Below are 20,826 nucleotides of genomic sequence, written 5' to 3' on the forward strand. Positions count from 1 at the left end.
GTTCATTGGCAGCAGCAGACGACACATTTCGTTGGCTGGTTCGATTTAAAACCGAGTTGATCAGGCTGTGCGTGTTGCCTGATTGCTGGGCGACATGTCTGCGAGGTAAAATCGAGGAGCGATGGTCGTGTGTCGATTACCGCTATGTCCTCGTGGTCTATCAGACATCGACTCTAGATCTACCCCATGGAGCACACAAGGAGGCGTTTTGCAGGCATTAAAAGCCAGTCGGCTGAGGAACTGGTTCACTAACTAAGTATTCCTGATGAAGGTGTCTAGAGCGCGGGTTACAGCCAGTGTGCTTATCGGCGGCCTGGACTGATCCGTTCATTTAGTCGCATCGGGATTATATTCTCTGCCGGCGTCACTCGGTACTGAAGGACATGTCTTCTTCATGATTGTGCCATCCTCTGCGCTTAATATAGACCGCTAGCGGCCGAGAATCAGCATGACCAAGATGATTGGAAAACAGCCCTTCGCTCTCAGCCGCACGAAGCTATCCCTTTTCTAGCTGACATGTTGCGCAGGCTAGTCCTGTTTGTGCTAGCGCAGCTTGCACTTCTGAGCTGGAAATGATTGTCTCCTTTCTTAACCAGGCGATGATCCATCGTATATATAGCCAGGCCATCTAACGAATAAACTCACGATATCTCAAACGTTGCGAGGATGCGCCCAACTCAGACAGAACCCAGACTCCCGGGTCCTCTTGGCGGCCCGCATAAGCTGTTCGATGGCTCATTCATTCTCGAATTCCTGCAGCCTGGTCCGGAGTTAGACGCATCGGTCTTGATGCGCGCGACGTACGTTGGCGGGCACGAGCACACGAAACAAGGGAAAAAGCATCCCCAGGTATGTCACTTTCGTAGTGAACTACAAATCAAAGCACCGGAAGACTAATGCAACCAGGCTCCTCCGCTCCATCTCCACTTCTCCCAGTCAGAGTCTTTCATCATCGAGGCTGGTGCAATCGGCACGACCACAACATGGGGAACAATAGACACCATTCACACGACGAAGGTAAACCATATACAAGGAACCCCCTCACCGAAGCTCAACCCGCCCGTCCCATATCGCACTGCCGAAGAAGTCACCGAGATCCCACCCTGGACACCGCATAATTTCTGGCCGTACGTCTTCTCCCTCTTTCCATTGCAGTGACGAAACTAATCCTACCAGTGTATCCCCCGACCACCCCTTCTGGACCACTCCAGAAGGCCAACAATACGAAGCAACCCTACCAAATGGGCGAAACTCAGACTCAACGCTGCTGATCTGGGGCCATCCAAGAACGACAAACGGCCCGCCAAGCGGCAAGCTCACGTCGGACTTTCCACCAGACATGGACGCTGCATTCTTCCTTGCGCTGCTAGGTCTTGTTGATGGAATCAGCTCGAAGCGGGTGGATATGACGGCTGGCTTGGGGGTTAAGCTGATGGGATTGCAGACGGCTAGTGCTTCGTCAATGCTCATTTGCCCGACTGCTAGCTGGATGGGGCCGCTGCGGTGGATGGTTCCGTGGTATGCGCAGGTTTCGCTGGAGTGGACGAGGAGGCTGTTCAGGGGACAGAATATCGTGAAGTTTGTCGAGGAGGTGATTGAGGAGCAGGTTGTTAAGAGGGAGTAGCGAGGATATTCCAGAACTCATCATGTTACGTTGCTACGGCGTTGCCCTTACCTATTTAGTATTACTAGCCAGCGACCCCTACATCTAGGGACTAAGCTCAAGATAGTGCACCGTATCTTGATATAACACTCTCATTACTCATCAACTACCAACTGCAATGCAACAGTCTGATCTCCAGAGGTAATCCAGGTTGAGCTAGATCCTCACACCACAATCCACACCCACAACCAGCTACAACCTAATCAGAATAAGCAGCAATAGCCCGATCCACATCCGCAACAACCTGCGCCGCAAGCGAATTCGCCAAACTCTGCAACCCAGCCGGCACCTTGGGCGTGATCACAGTCTGCAGATCCTCACCGGCAGCCTTGAATTCCAGCAGGATAGCAAGGACGTCCGCCTCCAGGCCGTCAGCGATGAAGTTGGGCTCGGCGGAGATGATGACATTGGTTAGGTCGTCGACGCGGTTGACGAGGGTGGTGATTGGGGTGATGAGTTGGAGGGCGTCGATGACGCTGAGCGGGGCCAGAGGGCCGATGTCAATGACGGCTTGCTCGAGGAGGTCGACGAGGACCTCGGAGGAGGCTTGCACGACGGTGCCGGGGACGCTGCCGGCGAGGTAGTCGTCGAGGTCGTTGGCTGCGACGTCGATTTGTGCAGTCACGGTGTTGAGGATGTTGCGGTAGTCAGAGAGGGCACGCTTTTCGGCGGGGATGGGCTCGGCGATGACGCCGGCTAGGAGCATGGTGGGGACGATGATGCTGGTGAACTTCATTGTGATAGAGTGCTGTGTTTCCGGTTCTTGAGGCTGTTTACTCTTTTGCTTCTGGCTTGGATGGTTAGGATGGTCTGAGTTGAGGGACTATGATGCCCTACTTATAGCTTCCAAGGCCTCGGTCGCTGTGAGTTTTGCAGTGCTTCATCCAATTCGACATGTGTTGTTGCCGTTGCCGTCTGCGTACCCCTCTGATCCCGAAGAGTATACGTGTCAGAGCACGGCATGGCGAGCTGAGGAGGGTTGTTGACGAAAACTGTAGAAACTGTGCCAGCGCTTGATGCTCTGTATAGGGATATTTCTGAGTCAGGATGAATGACTGCGGATGAGCCGAATAGACCTATACTGAGGATGTCATTGTCTAGAGGAACCATACAGAACATTCTCTCAATGTGTACAGCCTTGCGATGCTGCGCTTGGCTATGTGCTAGCGTGAAGAACCGGATCGGAACGCTCAATGCGCCTCAATAGCTATTCCGGTCCCATGACTGTATTGCAGCTGGGCGTTGGCCAGATTGTACCATTCCTACCATATTTGGTGTCAGGATTGGTAGACGTAAAGGGGAGAGTCAGACTGCTTGAGTCAAACATCACAGCGTGGGCAACCTATCCAAGCCGGCCGTTGAGGGGTATGGGCGAGATGACAACAATTACGCTGAGTTGATTCCGCTACACACCATTATCGCGTAATGGAAAGAACAGCCCCTTGAACTGTGCGAAATCATGCTGTAAGATCGACAGGGGTATTGCCTTCCCTCGAGCTGAAGTTGCTCCTCGGGAGATATCCAAACGACAGTCCCCATCAGATAACACCGGTACGCGAGGAGAGGACAGTTGATCGGCCACCGTTGTTTCAACCCCACAATCAGGATCGATTCTGCACCGGATACTCCTAGCGGCAGTTGATTTTACTCTGACAGGGTTCCCCACGTCAGTGCTAAGACCCTTCAGGATAACCGGAGGAGGTAAAACCGTGTCCGAAATTGTCATGCATATAGATTCACAATACGAGCTCGCGCAAGGTGATCCCGACAGGCTGAAGGAATGCGGAGAAGGCGGGGTTCATTCCTTATTACCCGATGTGGGAAAATCGGCTGACATCAGGGGAGGCTTTGCTCGCCCTAGAGCAACACCTCCTCTCTTACTTATACAAACTGTTCCAAGGTGAGTATTGCATGGAGCCAAAGCTTGGAGTAAAGGACTGACTTTTGTCTCGATAAACAATAAGTGATATTCGAAACTAATCTAACAGTACGAACCGGGATGCCGCTGGTTTTCGGATCAAATGCATTCCCAGAGTGCTAGAGATCAAGGCAAGCAAACCGGTGAGGGCTGCAGTTTTGTCCTTCTGAGAGAATCTCCATCCTTCCTAATCGTTAAACTGGGTTATATTACATCACCAAATAATCCATGATGACCCCCGGAATGCTGTCATGTACAGATCATAGACTTAGAGAATCAATATCCAGTAAGAGATCTTCCCAAAGTAAGAGCAAGTTGGCAGTATAAGCATGCTCGCCTGTGAGTGGTTCTATATATTTTACATAGTTGTTATGACCTGCATATGACACAAATTATTATCCATATCTCGACCTATAATGTCCGTCCAATATCCTAGCATAGTTGTTATCTGGGATACATTATACAAGACAAGTATCAGGATATATCTTGTTGCACCCTCCTGCCCTATTGATCATGCCGACTAGTAAGTATATCTAGCATGAATGGACCCTAGAGCTGGGTGGGATATGTGTCAATATATATTGAAACCAGATCAATCAAACAAGGCCGAGGGCCAATACCATTCAGTCAAGGGAACTCTCGTCGAAACTATTGGTAACATGACTGGTTCGGAAAGTTGGAAAGAATCTGGCCACCAAGAACACAGTCGAGGAGAGGCAGCATCTCAAGCGGCTGTGGACAATGGACAGAAGGACTCAGGTATATATGTTTTTTTCCTGCAGTTCCTTGTTCAATCAGCTTTCAACCGCTAATACCCTCATAGAACCCAAGGGTCAGAATAAAGATTCCTGAGCAAGAAAGGCCGCAAGATCTCGTTTAAGGACTTTTGAGTTTATGTCACTCAGAATTGCGGTATCTCTAAACTACTATAGCCGGAATTGTTGGCAAATGACACTGATGATCACCTCGTGCTCCAGCTATGAAAGTTTCACTTGAGTGTTCTTACCGCTTGGTTTAGTGCGCTTTCGGATATGCCGTATAGGTTATGGTCTGGTTTAGTGTACAACAGTAAGCGCGTAATGAGCATAAGATATGTGTTGGACTTGGAGTGGGATAGATAAAGTTTAGTTCCGATATATCAGATGGCGGCATAATGAAAATACAAAAGCCCAAGTCCGCATGCGGAATGTTGTTATACAAGCCTAGAAGCAGGAAGGCTTCACCCATGGTTCTACTGTAAGTGTCATGACGTTTCGACCTTTCTCCACATACACTACGTCGACAGTGCCAATTTCAAGTTCATTATAGATTTTCGGTGCTACACCCGGAGGGGGCCCGTGACGCAATGGAAATTATGCTGGAAAGAATGCCCAGCTCATTGCATTAGTATTCATCATGTTATGTGATCCTGCATGGCACGAGGCATAAAGCAAGGCACGCGAATCCTTCTTGACATGACCAAGAGCTGAAAAGAAGAATGTCTTCCTCTGAATACCAGCCAGACCTTATGCAGTGTCTGATAGAAAACATACTAGAGATTCCTTCTATTTCTTTGGCGTGATGCATCCGGGTAAGGTAATCCTCCAGGAAACAATTAAATATCAAGATATTAAAAGTAGAATAGAAGTAAACCTAGACACTATCTATCCTATCAGATACTATACTAAAATATTTACCTTAGCTGCTATAGGCCTCCTGGTTAATAAGGGGGAAGTTTATTAGGATAATTAAGTTAATTAGTATCTCCCTAATTTTAATCTAAAAGGCAATCCACGAATTACCATAGAAGCTAATATTATTAATCTTCTCTAGTATTCTATAGGGGTTAGTAATCTATTCACTCAAGGCCACAGTCCTCAGGGATGCTATCTAATGGATTCAAGGACCCTTATCCCGCTGTAAAACTTGATACCTACTACTAATTCCAACAGCTAATAGTTTAATTAGTACTAGATATACAGTAAAACTAATTTCAGTCTTGCAGGCAAGATTATCTTAAGGGTATCTAGATATCTATTCACCAAGTTTATCTAGTCTTGCATCCTACAGCCTTTACAGATAACGCGAACGATTCTCACAAAAGCCAACATTCACAACAATAACAATAATGTGGCTTGTCAATACACAGTCCTTGATAACAGAACATGAAAAAAGCTACTAACCAACTATTAGCCGTCTAATAATAACACCATCAAGCTTTCGGGATATACAATAGGAAGCAGCCTAAATAATATACTTACCTGGTGCATTTCTGTTCTTGCTGCGGAAAAAGCTAAGAAAAATAATGATTCCCCTGCAAAAGTCCAAAATCCACTACAGGAATTAACGCGTCTTCGTCAGGGCTACTGGACGAGGCCACCTGAAGATCCCGAAACAAGCACTAACAGGGCACCCTTTAGCATGGGCTGGATGCGGATAATGCTTCCCACGTCAATGTTAGGCTCACAAGGAGGAAATACCCTCTCTAGCCAATATCCCAGGTAGAGACTCTGAGAGGCGACTGGCAGTTGGACATACAAGGGGAGTGATTGGTAGGATAGCCACTGTCTGGATGTTTCTAGAGACGCAGAGTGCTATATATACTATAAAAAATCTACAGACTTTAGGTGACGCCAGTAACTTCATCACCCAGATTCTTATACAGGCACTCTTTAACCTCCAGTCGCGTGTAGTTCTAGCTCCGTGGGCTAGAAAGGAGGCAGGACTTAACAAGGCATAGCTCTCAGAAAAGTTTCTTAGGCCATAGGCTAATAATCAATATAAAAGAGACTATAAGCGCAACAGGATAATCTATATTAGTGACTGTACAGGCTTTAATAGCTTTTTACTTTAAGCATATCTACCAATAGCAATAAGCTGGCTGTGACATTTATTATCAGACATGTACAAAGACAGAATTAGTACTCTTCAAGGCAAATACCTACAGTTTCTTCACAGTTAATTTAGATTACTGGGTCACAGAGTAGTTTCTTTATAAAAGCTATTATCAAACACTACTAGAATTCAAGCTTGACATATCAGGGAACATGCTGGGTCTATCATGGTTGTGGGATGAGGATGAGGAACGCGCGTGGTTGCAGCGTTCGGAGTAGAAGACTCCTTACTTTTGTATTCCGTCGTGAGCAACCCCAACATAAAGTGTCCGAGTATGTTGTTGATCTAATCGGTATAAATTGAGGTTATCAGTAGGACATCTGTGTAACGTCAAGGAGGGGTTGACCAGCCTCGTTTTCATCCCTTTCTAGCTTCACTCAGCAAGCAGCCCCCGGCCAAAGTTGAATCATACCACATCTCTGACCTTGACGTGTTCACCACCCATAAGTTCAGATGGAGCTGCTACTTTGCTTAGTGTCTTGTACCCTGGTGACCGTCGTGTACGCTCAGAAGCCCTACATCATGAACTGGGCAACCCAGTCCTACGGCCCAGATGGCCCGTGGCAAGCGGTGACCATCAATGTAGGAAGCAACAAACAGCCAATAGCTCTATACCCCGGCGCCAACTACGCGAGCACGATTTTCGCTGACTCAATTTGCGCGAATTCAACGTTATCGTCAAGCTGTTACGCCGCCCGCGCAGGCACATACAACGCCTCCGAATCAACGGCCGCCATATCACGAGGCCACAGCGCAAACACGAGCTCGCCCTGGCAAGTCTTTTACTGGAGCGTTCAAGGCGCGAGTAGACAGAGTACAGCTGCAGACGAAGTCATCTTTGACGAGGATGAAACAATAATCCCAAACGTCAGCTTCACGACCATCTACGACACATACCAAACCTACCCAAATGGACGCTCGTACCCGGTCTCCGTGGGCAATCTCGCGCTCGGTGCACCACGACTGCGAGACACGTCATCGGGCGCGGACCTCAACATGATAGCTGCCTGGCTTTACACTTCTGGGAGAACACCCTCCTACGCATACTCTATGCACATCGGGTCCGTCGATCCACCCATCCCCGGGTCGCTCGTCGTGGGCGGCTACGACCGGTATCGGCTGATCGGCAAGCCGAGCAGCCAATCCATTGTAGATTCCGCCGGGACACTCCAAATAGTCCTGGAAGATATCGGACTCGGCGTTGCGGAGGGAGGTTCTCCATTTCCCTCCTTCACAGACACCTACCAGGGCGGATTGTTCCTCGACGACGAACACCAGAACGGCGGAATGGCCCTTCCGCGACTGGTCACAATTGACCCCACGAAACCATATATGTACCTTCCCAAAGCGACGTGCGATGCTGTCACTGGCTTCTTCCCTGTATCTTTTGAGACCGGGCTGGGACTTTATATTTGGGATGTGAACAGCGCGGACTACGCCAACCTGACTTCTTCACCTGCCTACATTGCCTTCGCCTTCAACAAGGACGGTTCAGCCGCTCAGAACATGACTGTCCGCGTCCCGCTCCGCCTCCTGACGCTTACCCTGCAGGAACCCCTGGTTGACGGAAGAAATCTCACCTACTTTCCATGTTTTCTGTCAACCGACACACCCGTGTTAGGCCGCGCCTTCCTGCAGGCCGCCTTTGTTGGGGTGAATTGGTTCGAGGGGGCGAACAATGGGTCGTGGGTTCTCGGTCAAGCACCAGGGCCAGGGTTGCAAGGTGGGACTGAAGGGGATATTGCGCCTATTGCTGTTAGTGACCGGACCTTGCAAGGAACCGAAGAAGGGTCGTGGGTCGATAGCTGGACGCAGCACTGGACGCCACTTGAGGTCCAGCGCACTAATGCTGGAGCTGACACGCCAAACGATAGTGGTATGTCCATTGGGGCGAAGACAGGTATCGGTGTTGGAGTTGGTGTAGCCGGTATGATACTGATTGCGAGTGGTGTGTGGGTTGTGATTCTCCGCTATAGGAGGCAACAGGTTGATCGTCCTGATGACACGAACGAGTCAGGGGCTGTGGGTATCAAGGCGGATACAGAAACTGTCATAGAGCTGTCTGGTGTAGATAAGCAGCATGGGCCTGCTGAGCTAGCGGCAAAAGGTACGGCACATCCATTGGAGCTGATGGATAGAGATCTAGTAGTACAGCATGAGCTTGAATGACGAAGTACTGTGATTACTTTTGGGTAGCATAGAGTTGGCTTGACGGCGTCTAAAGTTACAGTCTAAGCTGTGTATACAGGGTGGTATACTATATTGGAACTAGTCATAATATAGTTATAGTCTTCCTTTACGACTGTATTATCAGACAAGACGAGGATTAAGCCAAACAAGGATTGCCCGGCCAGCAGGGGTTCGCGGGCGAGCTGGACGCAGCGCTGTAGGAGTTGCTTAAAACCACTATACATCTATGTCCTGTGAGCTGATGATATACCTCTAGGTGTGAAGTGCTGGATGTATCCCATCTGGAAAGGAATCTTGGTACTGAAGGTTGTACTGCACTCATACCAGCCAGCGGAGTTGAGCATATGGGTTGACTTAAATGGCACTATGTGAGCTGCACGATGAGTAGCTAGTCATGCGGCACAGACCGCAAGTATCATCCAAGGGCCTGGTCAGATCTAGAGACTCATGCAGACATATCAAGGAACTAGTTGCCTCGTATTTATCCCCACTATCTCCCCTCCGCTAGCGGCCGCAACTCTTTCTCTCAGCTGATTGGTTAGACTTATTATCTAAAGAGAACATGGTCCAGGTAAAAATGTTGTATAACGGATAGATAGATATTCAAGCTAGTAGAGTATTAAGCAAGGTTCACGAGTGCTAGTCCTACACAGCCTGTTTTATCCTCGCGCATCAACGCTATCCTGATCAAGGTTGCAGTTTGAAGAGCCTTGGCACTCGAAATAGCGCTTGGAGGTCCTCCGTGCATTGAAAGAACGTTTAGGAACCATTTGTTAGTGTTACATTGCTAATCATACTAGTCCATGTACCAAGGGACACACCCCCCTGGATGCATCACTCATGGACCATGACTGGCACCGGGAAGATTAAAATGTACTGCGCCAAGATCGCCACGGAATCTTCAGCTGAGAAGAACATGGAGATCACGGCATCCTTACACTAGCTTCGAGCGGCTGGTACGAAATTAGATCTTTCGGGGCGGAGATCCTGGTAACAGGCATTTCAACAGTGCATCAAAAGGGAAAGCTACTCTATGCATGAAATTGCGGTTGAGCCGTGTGGGTGTCTTGTGCTGGCTGGGAATTACTTATAAAACCATCCAGCCAGCCTTGTCTCTCAAAGTACATCCCCCACGCCTGCAGCTACATTTCCAATCAACATGCGTTTCTCTATTCTTGCCTTCCTGCCTGCCCTAGCCGCGGCTGTTGACTTTCAGGTCACCAGCTGGTCCTGCAAACCAGTTCTCGACTCCACCCAGGGCCAGAAATATATGAGCGTGCGGGATGCCGGCGAAACCGGTTGCGCTGGCTATCCTCTCAACGAACACGATGACGGCTCGTACGTAGGGGCCTTCAGTGGCAATGAGAACTCAAATACCACTTTCATCTTTAGGGAGAGACCCAGGCCATTCTTCACGGCGACTTTCTCAGATCACCTTCGGCCCGGCACCTGCACCCCGGCCGTCGGGGAGGATGTCTGCAAGACGTTATCAGCTGCGTGTTCCATTACCACCCTATGGAACTGTTCCTACGACGCTGAAGCCAATCATACAACGCTACAAAAGCGACAGCAAAGCGTCAAGGTAATGGTAGCTGGAGATTCCATCTCGCACGGGATGCACGGTGACTGGACATGGCGGTGGCGTCTTTTTGCTTGGCGTGAGTTGATCCATCCCGGTCCATCAATCGCGGTGTGTGCAAAGCTAACCCTAGTTCTGGGCATCTGCAGTGCAGCTAAGTTACGACGTCCACTTCGTCGGACCGTGGGGTGGCACACACGGAGTGATGTTGCCCGAAGCCGCCATGCCGCAGCCACCCACCTTGCCAGGAGAGTCTGCTATTCAGCCTGCAGATGTCGTGGGCGGCTATGCAGACGGCGTGCCGAGTTCGTTCACCTCCACGGGCCACGCTTCGTTCTGGGGCCGGCAGGTGGCGCAGACAAAGGATACCATCAAGGGCTGGGTCACGGCGTACCAGCCAGACTACCTCATTATCCTGCTTGGCTTCAACGACCTAGGGTGGTGGGTTAGTGGCCCTGAAGACCTAGTCGGCAACATGGGGCAACTGGTACAGAACGCGCGCGAGGCCAAGCCAGATGTGAAGATCCTCCTGGGGAACATCGTGCACCGGAAATTCCTCAAGGACCGCCAGGACCTTGTGGACAACACTGACAGGTATAACCAGCTCCTGCGCGACAGGTACCCAAGCTGGTTCCGATGGGAGTCTCCCATCTCGTACGTCGATGTGAATGCCAACTACGACTGCCACCCGGACAGTTGTCCTGACGGCTACGATGGACTGCATCCGAATTCCATGGGTGAGTATCATATTGCGCAGGCGTTTGCTCGCAGCCTCAAGGCCGATTTTGGATTCCAGGGTCCTGACTTTGACGTGCCGACCAACCCGGAGCCGAGGATTATTAGCACGCCGAGTAGTGTGCACACCGTCTCATACCCAGAGGGCTTGTACACGACCTGGAACAAGGTCCCAAACGCTCGAGGCTATGATATGCGCACTCGACTCCAGGGGATGACTGGTTGGTGGTCTGATGGCCAGGTCTACCCCAACACTTATGCCGCCTGGACCACATGGGTAGGAGATGGGCAGACGTGGGAGTTCCAGGTCCGCACTCGAGGCGACAATGATGACATATCCAGCTGGTCTGAACTCTCCACAGCTACAACGGAGTTGCAGACATCCGAGGGTCCCCCAAACATTGTGGTCGTACCTTCTGGAGACGGCATCCGCGTCTCCTGGGGGCCTGTGACAGGGTACAGCGTCAACCGGTACGCAGTCATCATCTGGGACAAGGACACGGAGGGCGCCTTCATTGACACGCGCGGTGCATCAGGGACGAGCCTCTCTATTGACGGGTTGATATCCGGGCACCGCTACGAAACTTGGGTGGCTACCTACGTCAATCTGCAGAGCGGTTTGACAGGGGCGCCGTATGCTGCGGGAGGCCTGCCAGCCGCTGGGAGAGATGTGATCGTTGGCTCATTCTCGCCCGACCAGCCTACAGACCTTCGGGCCACCAACACTGACGCCACAACGGTCCAACTAAGCTGGAACCCCGTGGAAGGCGCCACGGGCTACACCATCTACGTCCGTGCAAAGGACAAGACCGCCTTTAACGTAGACGGGACAGCGACCGGCACGACGTACGGCGTCGCGTTCCTATTCCCTGGGACATGGAACTTTGAGTTCTGTATTGCCTCCTATAACGGAAACCTCGAGAGCCCGCGGAGGAGTTGCGTCATCCCACCGGTCTATGAAGCTCCCGAGGGTCCCGACCCCAAGGGCAACATCCGACTCACCTGTACGTTCCACCATCACAGCATTCAGAGTGCAAGCAAGCTGACAACAGGCACCACCAGTCTCGGACGAGATTATCAACATCGGCACAGTCAAGCTTGGCGACATCAGGCAGGAGCTCAGTGATGCCTGCTCAACGCAAGGCCAATGCGACACCAACGCCTTCACGCTGAATGGTCAAATTGTCGCGGCCGGCCTTGGTGGCAGCGTGGAGAGCATAGTTCTGACGGTCAATCCATCCGGGGCGTATCCAACCTGGTGAGTTGAGATTCATACCTGCAAGGCGAAGTCGATGCTGATGCTAACCTTGCAAAAGGATCCGCAATGGCCTGCTCGACGCACTATATGCAGCTGTCACAACACTGGCAGACTGCTACACGGTGACCAATACACCCACATGCCCATCCCCCATGACCTATTGTCCCTCAAAGCCATTTACCGTCACACAGTGCAAGGTGCCCCAGTACTGGGGTATCAACTATCAGGATCCCAAGGAGTCCAACGCAGCGCCACCGTTTATTGGAGCGGATATGCAGATCAAGGTGGTTGGTGATGGATTCTGTGAAAAGATGATGACTTCACTGGGTGCTGTTGCTAGTGAGTTCTTCTTAATATTCGCCGTTGACTTGAATCAAGGTCTGTGGATGCTGATTCTAATACTATGAAGGTGCTGTGAACGGAGCTGCAGGTGGGGTTTTCACACTTTTGAGTTTGGCTTGCAAGGATTAATAAATGGATTTGGGTGTTTCATGTGGAAGAAACGCAGAGCAATGAAAAAAACAAATGTTGGAGCAGCTGCTTAGAGGATTGCAAGTGTAATCTTCTATTCTGATATATTCTTTGTGTGCTAGATTATTTATAGGGCAGATCTGCGGTTGCTGTGATTGGTTTTTACTTATATTACACAGGCTTCTGCTAACTTGCAGCCATGGCACTCTCAAAGCCTGCTTGAGATCCTTGAACCTCGGGATGAAGCGGTAAAGGGATATGGTGAAATAGCATGTGTCAACTGTCGCAGACGGTGCCCTCAAGGCTGCATTTTGAGAGAGCTGTGACGTGGTGCTTGACAGTAGTCCTGACTTTAAGCAAGTGATGAGGTGACTTTATGATCATTACTTCCCACGTATCTGAACCAGGATTCTGGAAAGGCCAGGCCCTTCATCGTGTTGGGGGTTGGGAGTCTTGACAGGAGCATAGCCCTGTGATTTTTCTTGGTCGGGTTTTATTCCCATTGTTCATCACGTGTTCCGGGGGTGAAATGGGCGTGAATCGGGCTGTATTAATCAGGCCACACTCTGTCCTCGGTAACAAGTGCATAATGGTGAGTCCACTTGAGCAGACGGGTCGAAGGCAGTGATACCAAATCCACAATCCAATCGCGGAGACCAAGTAGGCAAGGTGGACGAGACATAAGGATAAGTGGGAACAAAACTTAGACCGCAAGGCCGCGCACAAAGGCTGATAGTGTGTTACCTTGATCAATGATATGATACTATCTAGGGCGGTAACACCTAATTATCTTGCTCCGCGAAACCACTGCGATATCGCTTCGTAGTAATTGATCACAAATTGGCTGTATACTGTGATAGAAAGCGGTTTGACTACGCTTTAGGGCTATTTGGGGAGCTGTTTCGAAGAGGTTAGATCAAAATGGATAATCAGATTGGTCAAAATTACTAGACGACCTAATAGAATACCAAATTTGGCAATTAATAAGAGAGAAGATATGGTATCGAGGCGTGGCGGGGTTATATTTCGATAGCCATGTCACCTCCCGAAAGCGCCAGGAATCGATTGAAATTCGGCAAGGCCTGATTTCGGGCTTGATGAGCCAAAAGTGAATCTTACCACCCCTTTGATCAAAATATACCCCTCGAATTAGGTGAGGTTTTGAGGGATTAGAGGTACGACCTCACCGGAAGTGCATGGCAAAATGGTGAGGAAGAAAGTGGTGGGTCACGCATTTACCTAAGGGAAAGGTCTGCAGTGTGTTAAAATTCAGCAGATATTGGACCCATTTCTTTTAGAAACACATGGAGATCTTCGCGATTTTGACCTGCAGAAAGGGTGGCTGGTTGAACGAAGGATGAGATCACTGCAGTTCTAGCTGACATGCATGTGTAGCCGAGTATGGGGCTGAGCTGAACTGTGGAGAAAACCGAGCATAGTCGCATTATTCCCATTCATTCAGAAAGGGTAAAACTGCTAATCGACAAGGACGATCCATGCCAGCTCCACACCCTCATCTTGTTATCCTTTGAGCTAGCAAAAGATCGTCGCTTGCATGGTGTACATGTAGAGAGCAACCCCCACCAGGAGGGGTATTAAAGCGCTCTCTACAGACAGCGTGTTCTCTTGAAAGAAAACCTTAGGCAGTTTCTGTTTCTTTCCCATACACCTTTTATCCTTCCGAAATGGCCAAATGGTGGGAAGTTGCAAAAGATGTCTCATTCAACAATGAGACTAACGATGCAATCCTGAGCGCAAAGCTACCGGACCAGGACGGCAACTATTGGGACTCGAGTGTCTCCCTCAACAAATATATAGGAGTCGAATACGGTGCGTCAGTCTAGGACTGCTGAGTTTACCGATTGCCTGATTGCTAAGTGATGTCTAGGAATCCTTCAATGGGGTGGCCGCTTGGTCGGAGTTACCAGCGACGTCAGGGATCTCGCTTTCTCTAGTGGTAACCCTCCATACTTGACTTGCCTAGCCAAGAACATGAGTGGTGGCTTTGTGACAACCAAGTTTGAGCTCAGTGAGATCAATGTCTCCAACAACAATGGAGCGTTCAACATCGACACTCGTGGTGGCCCCCATGACCCTCGAACGGTGAGTTACTACCTCGTCTATAAGCCCCTTATCCAGCATGCATGATCATAATCTCTAAGCACATCACCGGCTGCATAGTTCAAGTCCACGACGGCTGTGTTTGAAGCTCAGGGGAATCAGATGAAGCCCATCAAGTTTTCGCTCATCAATGGCGATAAGTGGACCTTTTCCTCGTGCATCTACCGAGGCAGCCCTGGCAATTACGACATACCCTTCCAGCTGCCCCTGTTGAGGTCTTCGAATGCCAAGATCACCTGGGCAGGCTCTTCTCCCAACTTCTATTCGACAGATTTCTTCGGCTCTCTTGGAGTGAACTGGTTCGACCTTAAATTCAGGAATGAAGCTGGCGTAGAAGAAATTGTCGTTGAAGGATTCTTGGATGGCCACAGCACGGAAAAGAAGGGTAGTCTTCTCTACAATATCGTAGGCCACGGGGGATGGAGTGTGGATCTCAGTATCGCCAATCGCCAGCAGCAGCGCAGAGATTTGATTCTAAGGGGCGAATGGCGTGAGTACTTAGAGAATGAATACCGGGAGAAACTGGGCGAGCCGCCGATGACAGATTACCAGATGGACATCTTCCAGATTAAGATGTCTCGATACGCCAGTGGAAAGAAAGCTCCCAATGCTGAGGGCGAACTTGACACCAATTGGGATGAGATTGATATGCATGATTTGAGAGATGAATAGCGATGGCAATTGAAATGAATCTATCCATGTTCTCTCGCTGCGTAGCATCGGAGTTGTTGTTAAGGGAAGTATTACTAGGCGAAAAGATGAGAACACTATCTAGGGTGCACAGAAAGCTCAGGCCCCAACTTGCAGGAGTAACTGGAAGAAGTATACTTTTATGACACGCCGTGTGCGGATCTCACGCGTAAGGACATAGTGATATTCGATATCTTGGTAAGGGAGAGTAGGTCTGAAAAATATTAAAGATCGAAGCTTGAGCCTTTTCCTTCCCCGCGGGGATGCCTTGTATTTGTGACAGGCGAGGAAAAAGCAATATACAACCCCTCATGTACCGTGTACACTATAGTTTCGAGAAGCGGGGTCATTCTGTTAGTTAGAACCTGCTTCATGACACAATGAACTTGAGGCAGAAGTCTTTGGTAATGCACCCCTTCCCTTGCAGCCTATACCCTCTTCTGCAACCCATATACACGATATTCTTATGACAAACATTTCAGAATATTCATGGATGATGGCATGGCCCAATTCGTTTACCAGGCCATAGCCTGTGACAGGGACGGGTTCAAGAGCGAGGGTATGTTACGTACCAGTTATGCACAAATCCGATGATCAATCTCAATGTTCACTTTGACCTTCTCTAGTCCTCTCGGTCCTCTCCTGTCATCAGGATCGGTGGGTGGCCACCTAGCGCGAGCTTGATCCCGGCCTCTCCACACGGACCGATCTGCAGAACTTCTTCTGATGGATCATGGACCAGAAATCTCATTTGATGATCTTGTTGATCATATACCAAGCCGGTTAGACGCAGATGCTTCTTGGCTGAGATGTCGTGGCACCAGCTATAGCCTGTTTGCAGTTCACTATGGCCCATGCATTAACAGACTCACGCATGCACTGCAGCCTCAGCCGCCGTGTCCATAGTCAGGTTAATCGCATACTACAGGATGAAAGGGTATCTACGGAAGTATGAGTAGCAGCTGTATTTCATATTAAATAGCATGGACTGTATCATGTACTCTGCATGTGAATAGATGGCTTGGGAATTTCGATCGACTTTGATTCAAGAATCCTCCTCAGATGTCGCATAATGCCATTAAATGTTAATCACATCGCAGAAAGATTGCCAAGCAGATTGTATCTCCACCCTGACGTAGAGGTCAGCCAGCCACAGCGAAAAAGCGAAAGAGATCGTGCCCGTCAAAAACACCAGATACTATCCGATATATCCAGTATTGACTTTCAACTCCTTTATGCACGAACTAGGAGCAGAGCATTACCCAAGGAACCTTGGATCAGGAATAAGAGACATGATACTCAAGAAACACTCTACTAGGAAATATCATAAGTTTGATAGCCTAGTGGCGTCGTTAGATGTTCCGCGCCTTCAGATCCCAGCTCAGGATATCTTCCACTGCCGCTCTACGAAAACGATCATCCCGTGTAAATGGTGAGCCTCGTGGTATTGGATGATGGATGGGAACCGCCCATCAGGTACACCAAGGTCCGCAAGGCCTACGGTGTCCATTCAATGATCCATATCTACAGCATGCAGGTCGCGTGTTAACTCTGCATCTCCACGGAACTTATCCTACGTTACCCATACCACTAGGTGTGAACAGCTATCGGTGATGGGTACGTGTAAGTCTCTAACAGGTGTCTCAAGCGTCCGTGCCGAGAGATCGGCCTCGATCTAACATGCAGGCCAAGGCTATTCTCCACAGATCGGCATGGCAGATTGGGCAGCGTAGCAAGCATGCAGCCACGTCCTTGGTGGGTCACTCCATAAGGAAATAATTAGCAGTGATCAAACAGCAGAATGGTATATTCAGCTGAAGTGAGGGAGCGGCGGGTGCTGGAAAAAAAAAAAAAAAAAAGAAAAGAGGGTCAATGATAGCAGGGTGTGTAGAAGCCTGGAAGTTGGCTGCTGGCGTTTGGCTTTTCTTATAAATGATCTGGCTGTTCTTAGCAGTGCAACGGGTATTTGTCTACAGACTCGGTGAATATCAAGACAACCTGATAGGCGGCTCTACGAGCTCAACAGCAACAAAACATGAAAAGAACATAGCATGCAACAAGGAGGCAGTCTCGCTTGCGTCATTTAGAAACAACCTCCTCGCGAGCGGCCATTTCTCAACTCTTGACTCGGTCGATCCACTCGCCAAAACCACCATCAACCCAAGAAAAACCGTGACGGCTTCCCCGCAGGACGAGCCAGAGAACCTGGCCTTTCCAAGTTGGGACAGCGCTGGGCGGCGATATCATGCGCAACTACAGCGGAGGGCACCGAAGACCCAGGGACGTTGATTGTTGGTGGTGCTTCACTGACGAATGTCTCGCTCGTTATTGGCGACCGCGACGAGCACTATCAAGACCTGAAAGTATTTCCCGTGCCGGTTGCTGGAGCCGCGAGTGGAGGTGGTTCTCTTCTGGTCGCGCCGGTCGAAGAGCCAGACGCCCAGCCAATGATGATGAGGTGAAGAATATGATTGAAGGGATGCAAGCGGGGCTCGAGACTCTCAAGGAAAGCTGGAAGGACGGAATGCATGCCTTGGAGAGCGTGGTCGATGAGATTCAAAAAAAGGTTGCCGCCGTCTTCCATATTAACAAGATCGAGGTTGGGATTCATACCCATGCCCTGATCAAGGATGAGCCTCTGATGTTCACTTTCATTGGCACTGTGGGTGGTAAGGACTTTGACATCAAGGCAGACTGGTTACCAGCAAAGACCCTCAAGGACCTATACAAGGATGTCACGAATGAGATCTTGAAGATAGCTTGATCGACTTGTGGAGATTGAATCAGTGGAACTGAGTGATAGAGTATCTAGTATTTAAATATTAGAACACCCGTGTCTCGTACAATTGGCGAGGACGTGAACATTCATTTGCAGGAGACAATCTTTCTATCGTATTATTCAAGCACTTCATCGTCTTCAACAATCTGAACCCCATGTAGCCTGAGAAATAGATTGTCATTGCTGAACCTATATAACTTACAAAAGCACTGCACATCCTGGGAAAGGGGGGGTCGGGGCTGATGTTTAACACGATCGTGCAGGGGCCGATTGACACGAATGCTTATTATGAGAGCAAGACAGAGAGGAGATGATTGCGATCAGAATGATCTGACGGCTGCAAGGAGGCTAGGGGGTGAAGGTGATGTAGGGAATGATGTTACGTTTATTGCGAGTGAAGAGGCTCGGGGCTTGAATGGACCAAGTTCGAATTCATTGGGGGGCCACACTTGGTTAGGTAATTATTGATTGATTGGGTTCAGTTGGTTAGATATTATTAATTCAAATGATTGGGCTCATGATTTCTTATACGTCGAGACCTGGGTAACTAGAGCAGCACCATTAGGAGGAAGGAGAGAACGGCCGTGCCAAAGTAGAGCCATGCACCGTGGGTAGATAATGTGGAAGCACTCCCATCGCCGCCACCTTGTGTTTCGGGACCAGTATCAGTGGGGAAGACTTCAGTGGTTGGGGGAGAGAATGTCGGAAAAGAGAACGTCGAGTCAAATGGAGGCTCCCATTCATCGTCATCATTGTCAAAGGACGATGTGGGGAATGATCTCGTGGTTGATGTGGTCGACCTGGTAGAAACCGTAGATGTTCTCGTCAAGGTAGGAATGTCTGCGAGATCGGGCGTTGTCGCCGCAGCCTCCGAGAGACTGGAGCTGAGATCTTCCAACAAGGAGCTTGCCGCAGCAGAGTTACTCGCGGTGACGGTCACCCTAGTTGACGACGATTCCCTCGACGAGGTCAACGACAGCGTCGATGTCGTCACCTCGATCCGAACATAGTAGACCTCGATGTACCAATACACATACCAGTACCAGTAGACAATCTGGGACAGCTCATAACACCCCGCCGGTGGGCAGCAGCCGGTCGTACCGTCGGGCCGTATAACACACCTCTTCCCGCCAGGACAGTACTTCCCGCCTCTACAGCATTGGGCGTCGGGTGGTGCGCACCCTACGGTGCAGCACTTCATGGGCTTGTCGCACAAACCTCCATGAGCGCAGCACTGATGAAGCGCGTCTTGATTACATATCCCACTGATAACTGACTTGGGCACATGCTGCTCCCCCTGGGGCATGTGGCTTGACGTTTAGCAAGAAAGCCAATGTCGAAGGGATCGGTCGAGCTTATGAGGCTCGCATTGTTTGCGAAGGGTAGTACATTCGTGTCTAGCGACTCGTGCGACTGGAAGAGGTCTTTCGCGTGGGCGCTGATGACCAAGAGTGAGGAAGCCCAAACTAGACTTGCCAGCCGCATTGTGAGCGTACGTAGTCCTTGCGATAACTGTTAGAATCGAGGCTGTTGTCCTGGATAACAGTCCAATTTAAGGCCGAGGGCATGGCCTGAGCCCTGCTCGCTGTTATGGCTTTCATACCGACCATAACATGAGGCTCCATAGACATCTCGTATTCAACAAGCGCGGCGCAAAGAAACGCCACTATTGGCCTGTGGGAGGTTGGCAAACAACATAACGCCCTTGGCCTCCTCGTGTTCTCCGTGCCAACGCTCCGTTTTAGGCATGGCGAGCTGCTAGATGACCTTCCAGCTGGCCACAAGCCCTAAGCGAGGGATTTCTTCCATGGAAACGAGCGAAAGAGCCGCACTCTACGCCCTCACATGAATCAAGGCTACATTTTGAACATCAAATCAACAGTGTAGGTAGACCCATGCCGTCGTCCGTGTACACAGACCGGACGGAGCCTATACCTTGACAAGACAGTTGCGGCAGAGCTGTAGAAGGAAACATCGGATCCCTGTCCGTTCCTGTATGTATTGTTCGGGGGTCTGGAAGTCTGGCGTCTTGGATGACTACATGCAAAATAACCTACCTACATGTGTTTATCACAAAAGACCAACGGCGAAGTATGTAAGTAGTTCATATCCCGCTATGACTGTCTCTTTCCCGGGTCTTTACCCTCGTATAATGTCCTGTTGACACTTCTCGAAACGATATGCAGATAAATGTCAAGCAGGCTCTGATCTCGATATTATACTCTATAATACCACCGACAGGTCAGCTCCACGCTATGCATGATCACCCCAAAGGCTAGATAGATTAAACTCATGCACCTCCATTACCTCTTAAGCGACCCTGTAACAACAGTATTCCACTAAATCATTGCCCCACAAATGCTCTCACTGCTGCCAGTCCTGTGAGTTGGTGAAAGAACTTGTAGGAGTGAAGTGCTGGACGTTTGAGTTTGAATTTACGTCTGCGTTACTACTGTCCGCCACTCATAATCGTACCAGCGGCAATGCCACCCAGAGCCTTAATATAGGAGACGCAAGTAGCAGGATTTTGATAATTTGTGTAGCCAAG

At 49.7% G+C, this 20,826-nt stretch overlaps 7 protein-coding genes across 7 annotated transcripts; 5 read left to right on the forward strand and 2 right to left on the reverse strand.

Annotated features, from left to right (window-relative positions):
- Positions 1–601: 601 nt before the first annotated feature.
- BJY04DRAFT_199300 (uncharacterized protein) lies at positions 602–1,806 on the forward strand. Its single transcript, XM_073712751.1, has 3 exons — positions 602–849; positions 907–1,127; positions 1,177–1,806. Exons 1-3 carry the CDS (start codon positions 667–669, stop codon positions 1,622–1,624), a joined length of 852 nt encoding a protein of 283 aa, XP_073566635.1. The 5' UTR covers positions 602–666; the 3' UTR covers positions 1,625–1,806.
- Positions 1,807–1,862: 56 nt separating this feature from the next.
- On the reverse strand, positions 1,863–2,399 carry BJY04DRAFT_222669 (cell wall mannoprotein 1 family protein; the record flags this gene model as incomplete). Its single annotated transcript, XM_073717463.1, has 1 exon — positions 1,863–2,399. The coding sequence occupies one exon, from the start codon at positions 2,397–2,399 to the stop codon at positions 1,863–1,865; it is 537 nt and encodes a 178-aa protein (XP_073566636.1).
- A 4,509-nt stretch (positions 2,400–6,908) lies between these two features.
- On the forward strand, positions 6,909–8,624 carry BJY04DRAFT_231273 (aspartic peptidase domain-containing protein; the record flags this gene model as incomplete). The annotated part of the gene is made up of 1 exon (XM_073719483.1): positions 6,909–8,624. One exon carries the CDS (start codon positions 6,909–6,911, stop codon positions 8,622–8,624), a length of 1,716 nt encoding a protein of 571 aa, XP_073566637.1.
- Positions 8,625–9,710: 1,086 nt separating this feature from the next.
- On the forward strand, positions 9,711–13,136 carry BJY04DRAFT_231276 (uncharacterized protein). Its single transcript, XM_073719484.1, has 5 exons — positions 9,711–10,303; positions 10,374–11,963; positions 12,022–12,217; positions 12,276–12,556; positions 12,627–13,136. The coding sequence occupies exons 1-5, from the start codon at positions 9,805–9,807 to the stop codon at positions 12,686–12,688; spliced, it is 2,628 nt and encodes an 875-aa protein (XP_073566638.1). The 5' UTR covers positions 9,711–9,804; the 3' UTR covers positions 12,689–13,136.
- A 1,076-nt stretch (positions 13,137–14,212) lies between these two features.
- BJY04DRAFT_199305 (CVNH domain-containing protein) lies at positions 14,213–15,487 on the forward strand. Its single transcript, XM_073712752.1, has 3 exons — positions 14,213–14,518; positions 14,577–14,791; positions 14,870–15,487. The coding sequence occupies exons 1-3, from the start codon at positions 14,374–14,376 to the stop codon at positions 15,479–15,481; spliced, it is 972 nt and encodes a 323-aa protein (XP_073566639.1). The 5' UTR covers positions 14,213–14,373; the 3' UTR covers positions 15,482–15,487.
- Positions 15,488–17,744: 2,257 nt separating this feature from the next.
- Positions 17,745–18,263, forward strand: BJY04DRAFT_222673 (uncharacterized protein; the record flags this gene model as incomplete). Its single annotated transcript, XM_073717464.1, has 1 exon — positions 17,745–18,263. One exon carries the CDS (start codon positions 17,745–17,747, stop codon positions 18,261–18,263), a length of 519 nt encoding a protein of 172 aa, XP_073566640.1.
- A 562-nt stretch (positions 18,264–18,825) lies between these two features.
- On the reverse strand, positions 18,826–19,479 carry BJY04DRAFT_222674 (uncharacterized protein; the record flags this gene model as incomplete). The annotated part of the gene is made up of 1 exon (XM_073717465.1): positions 18,826–19,479. The coding sequence occupies one exon, from the start codon at positions 19,477–19,479 to the stop codon at positions 18,826–18,828; it is 654 nt and encodes a 217-aa protein (XP_073566641.1).
- Between the last annotated feature and the right edge of the window lie 1,347 nt (positions 19,480–20,826).

The sequence above is a fragment of the Aspergillus karnatakaensis genome (assembly GCF_047715665.1).
Source record: "Aspergillus karnatakaensis strain CBS 102800 unplaced genomic scaffold BJY04scaffold_62, whole genome shotgun sequence".
Lineage (NCBI taxonomy): Eukaryota > Fungi > Ascomycota > Eurotiomycetes > Eurotiales > Aspergillaceae > Aspergillus > Aspergillus karnatakaensis.

Bases quoted from the DNA above. Each gene is read 5' to 3' on its own strand.
- BJY04DRAFT_199300 (XM_073712751.1), top strand. From the start codon at position 667: ATGCGCCCAACTCAGACAGAACCCAGACTCCCGGGTCCTCTTGGCGGC. The intron at 850-906 runs GTATGTCACTTT...TAATGCAACCAG, and splicing joins AAGGGAAAAAGCATCCCCAG to GCTCCTCCGCTCCATCTCCA. The intron at 1,128-1,176 runs GTACGTCTTCTC...TAATCCTACCAG, and splicing joins ACACCGCATAATTTCTGGCC to TGTATCCCCCGACCACCCCT.
- BJY04DRAFT_231276 (XM_073719484.1), top strand. From the start codon at position 9,805: ATGCGTTTCTCTATTCTTGCCTTCCTGCCTGCCCTAGCCGCGGCTGTT. The intron at 11,964-12,021 runs GTACGTTCCACC...AGGCACCACCAG, and splicing joins GGGCAACATCCGACTCACCT to TCTCGGACGAGATTATCAAC. The intron at 12,218-12,275 runs GTGAGTTGAGAT...ACCTTGCAAAAG, and splicing joins TCCGGGGCGTATCCAACCTG to GATCCGCAATGGCCTGCTCG.
- BJY04DRAFT_199305 (XM_073712752.1), top strand. From the start codon at position 14,374: ATGGCCAAATGGTGGGAAGTTGCAAAAGATGTCTCATTCAACAATGAG. The intron at 14,519-14,576 runs GTGCGTCAGTCT...AGTGATGTCTAG, and splicing joins ATATATAGGAGTCGAATACG to GAATCCTTCAATGGGGTGGC. The intron at 14,792-14,869 runs GTGAGTTACTAC...CCGGCTGCATAG, and splicing joins GCCCCCATGACCCTCGAACG to TTCAAGTCCACGACGGCTGT.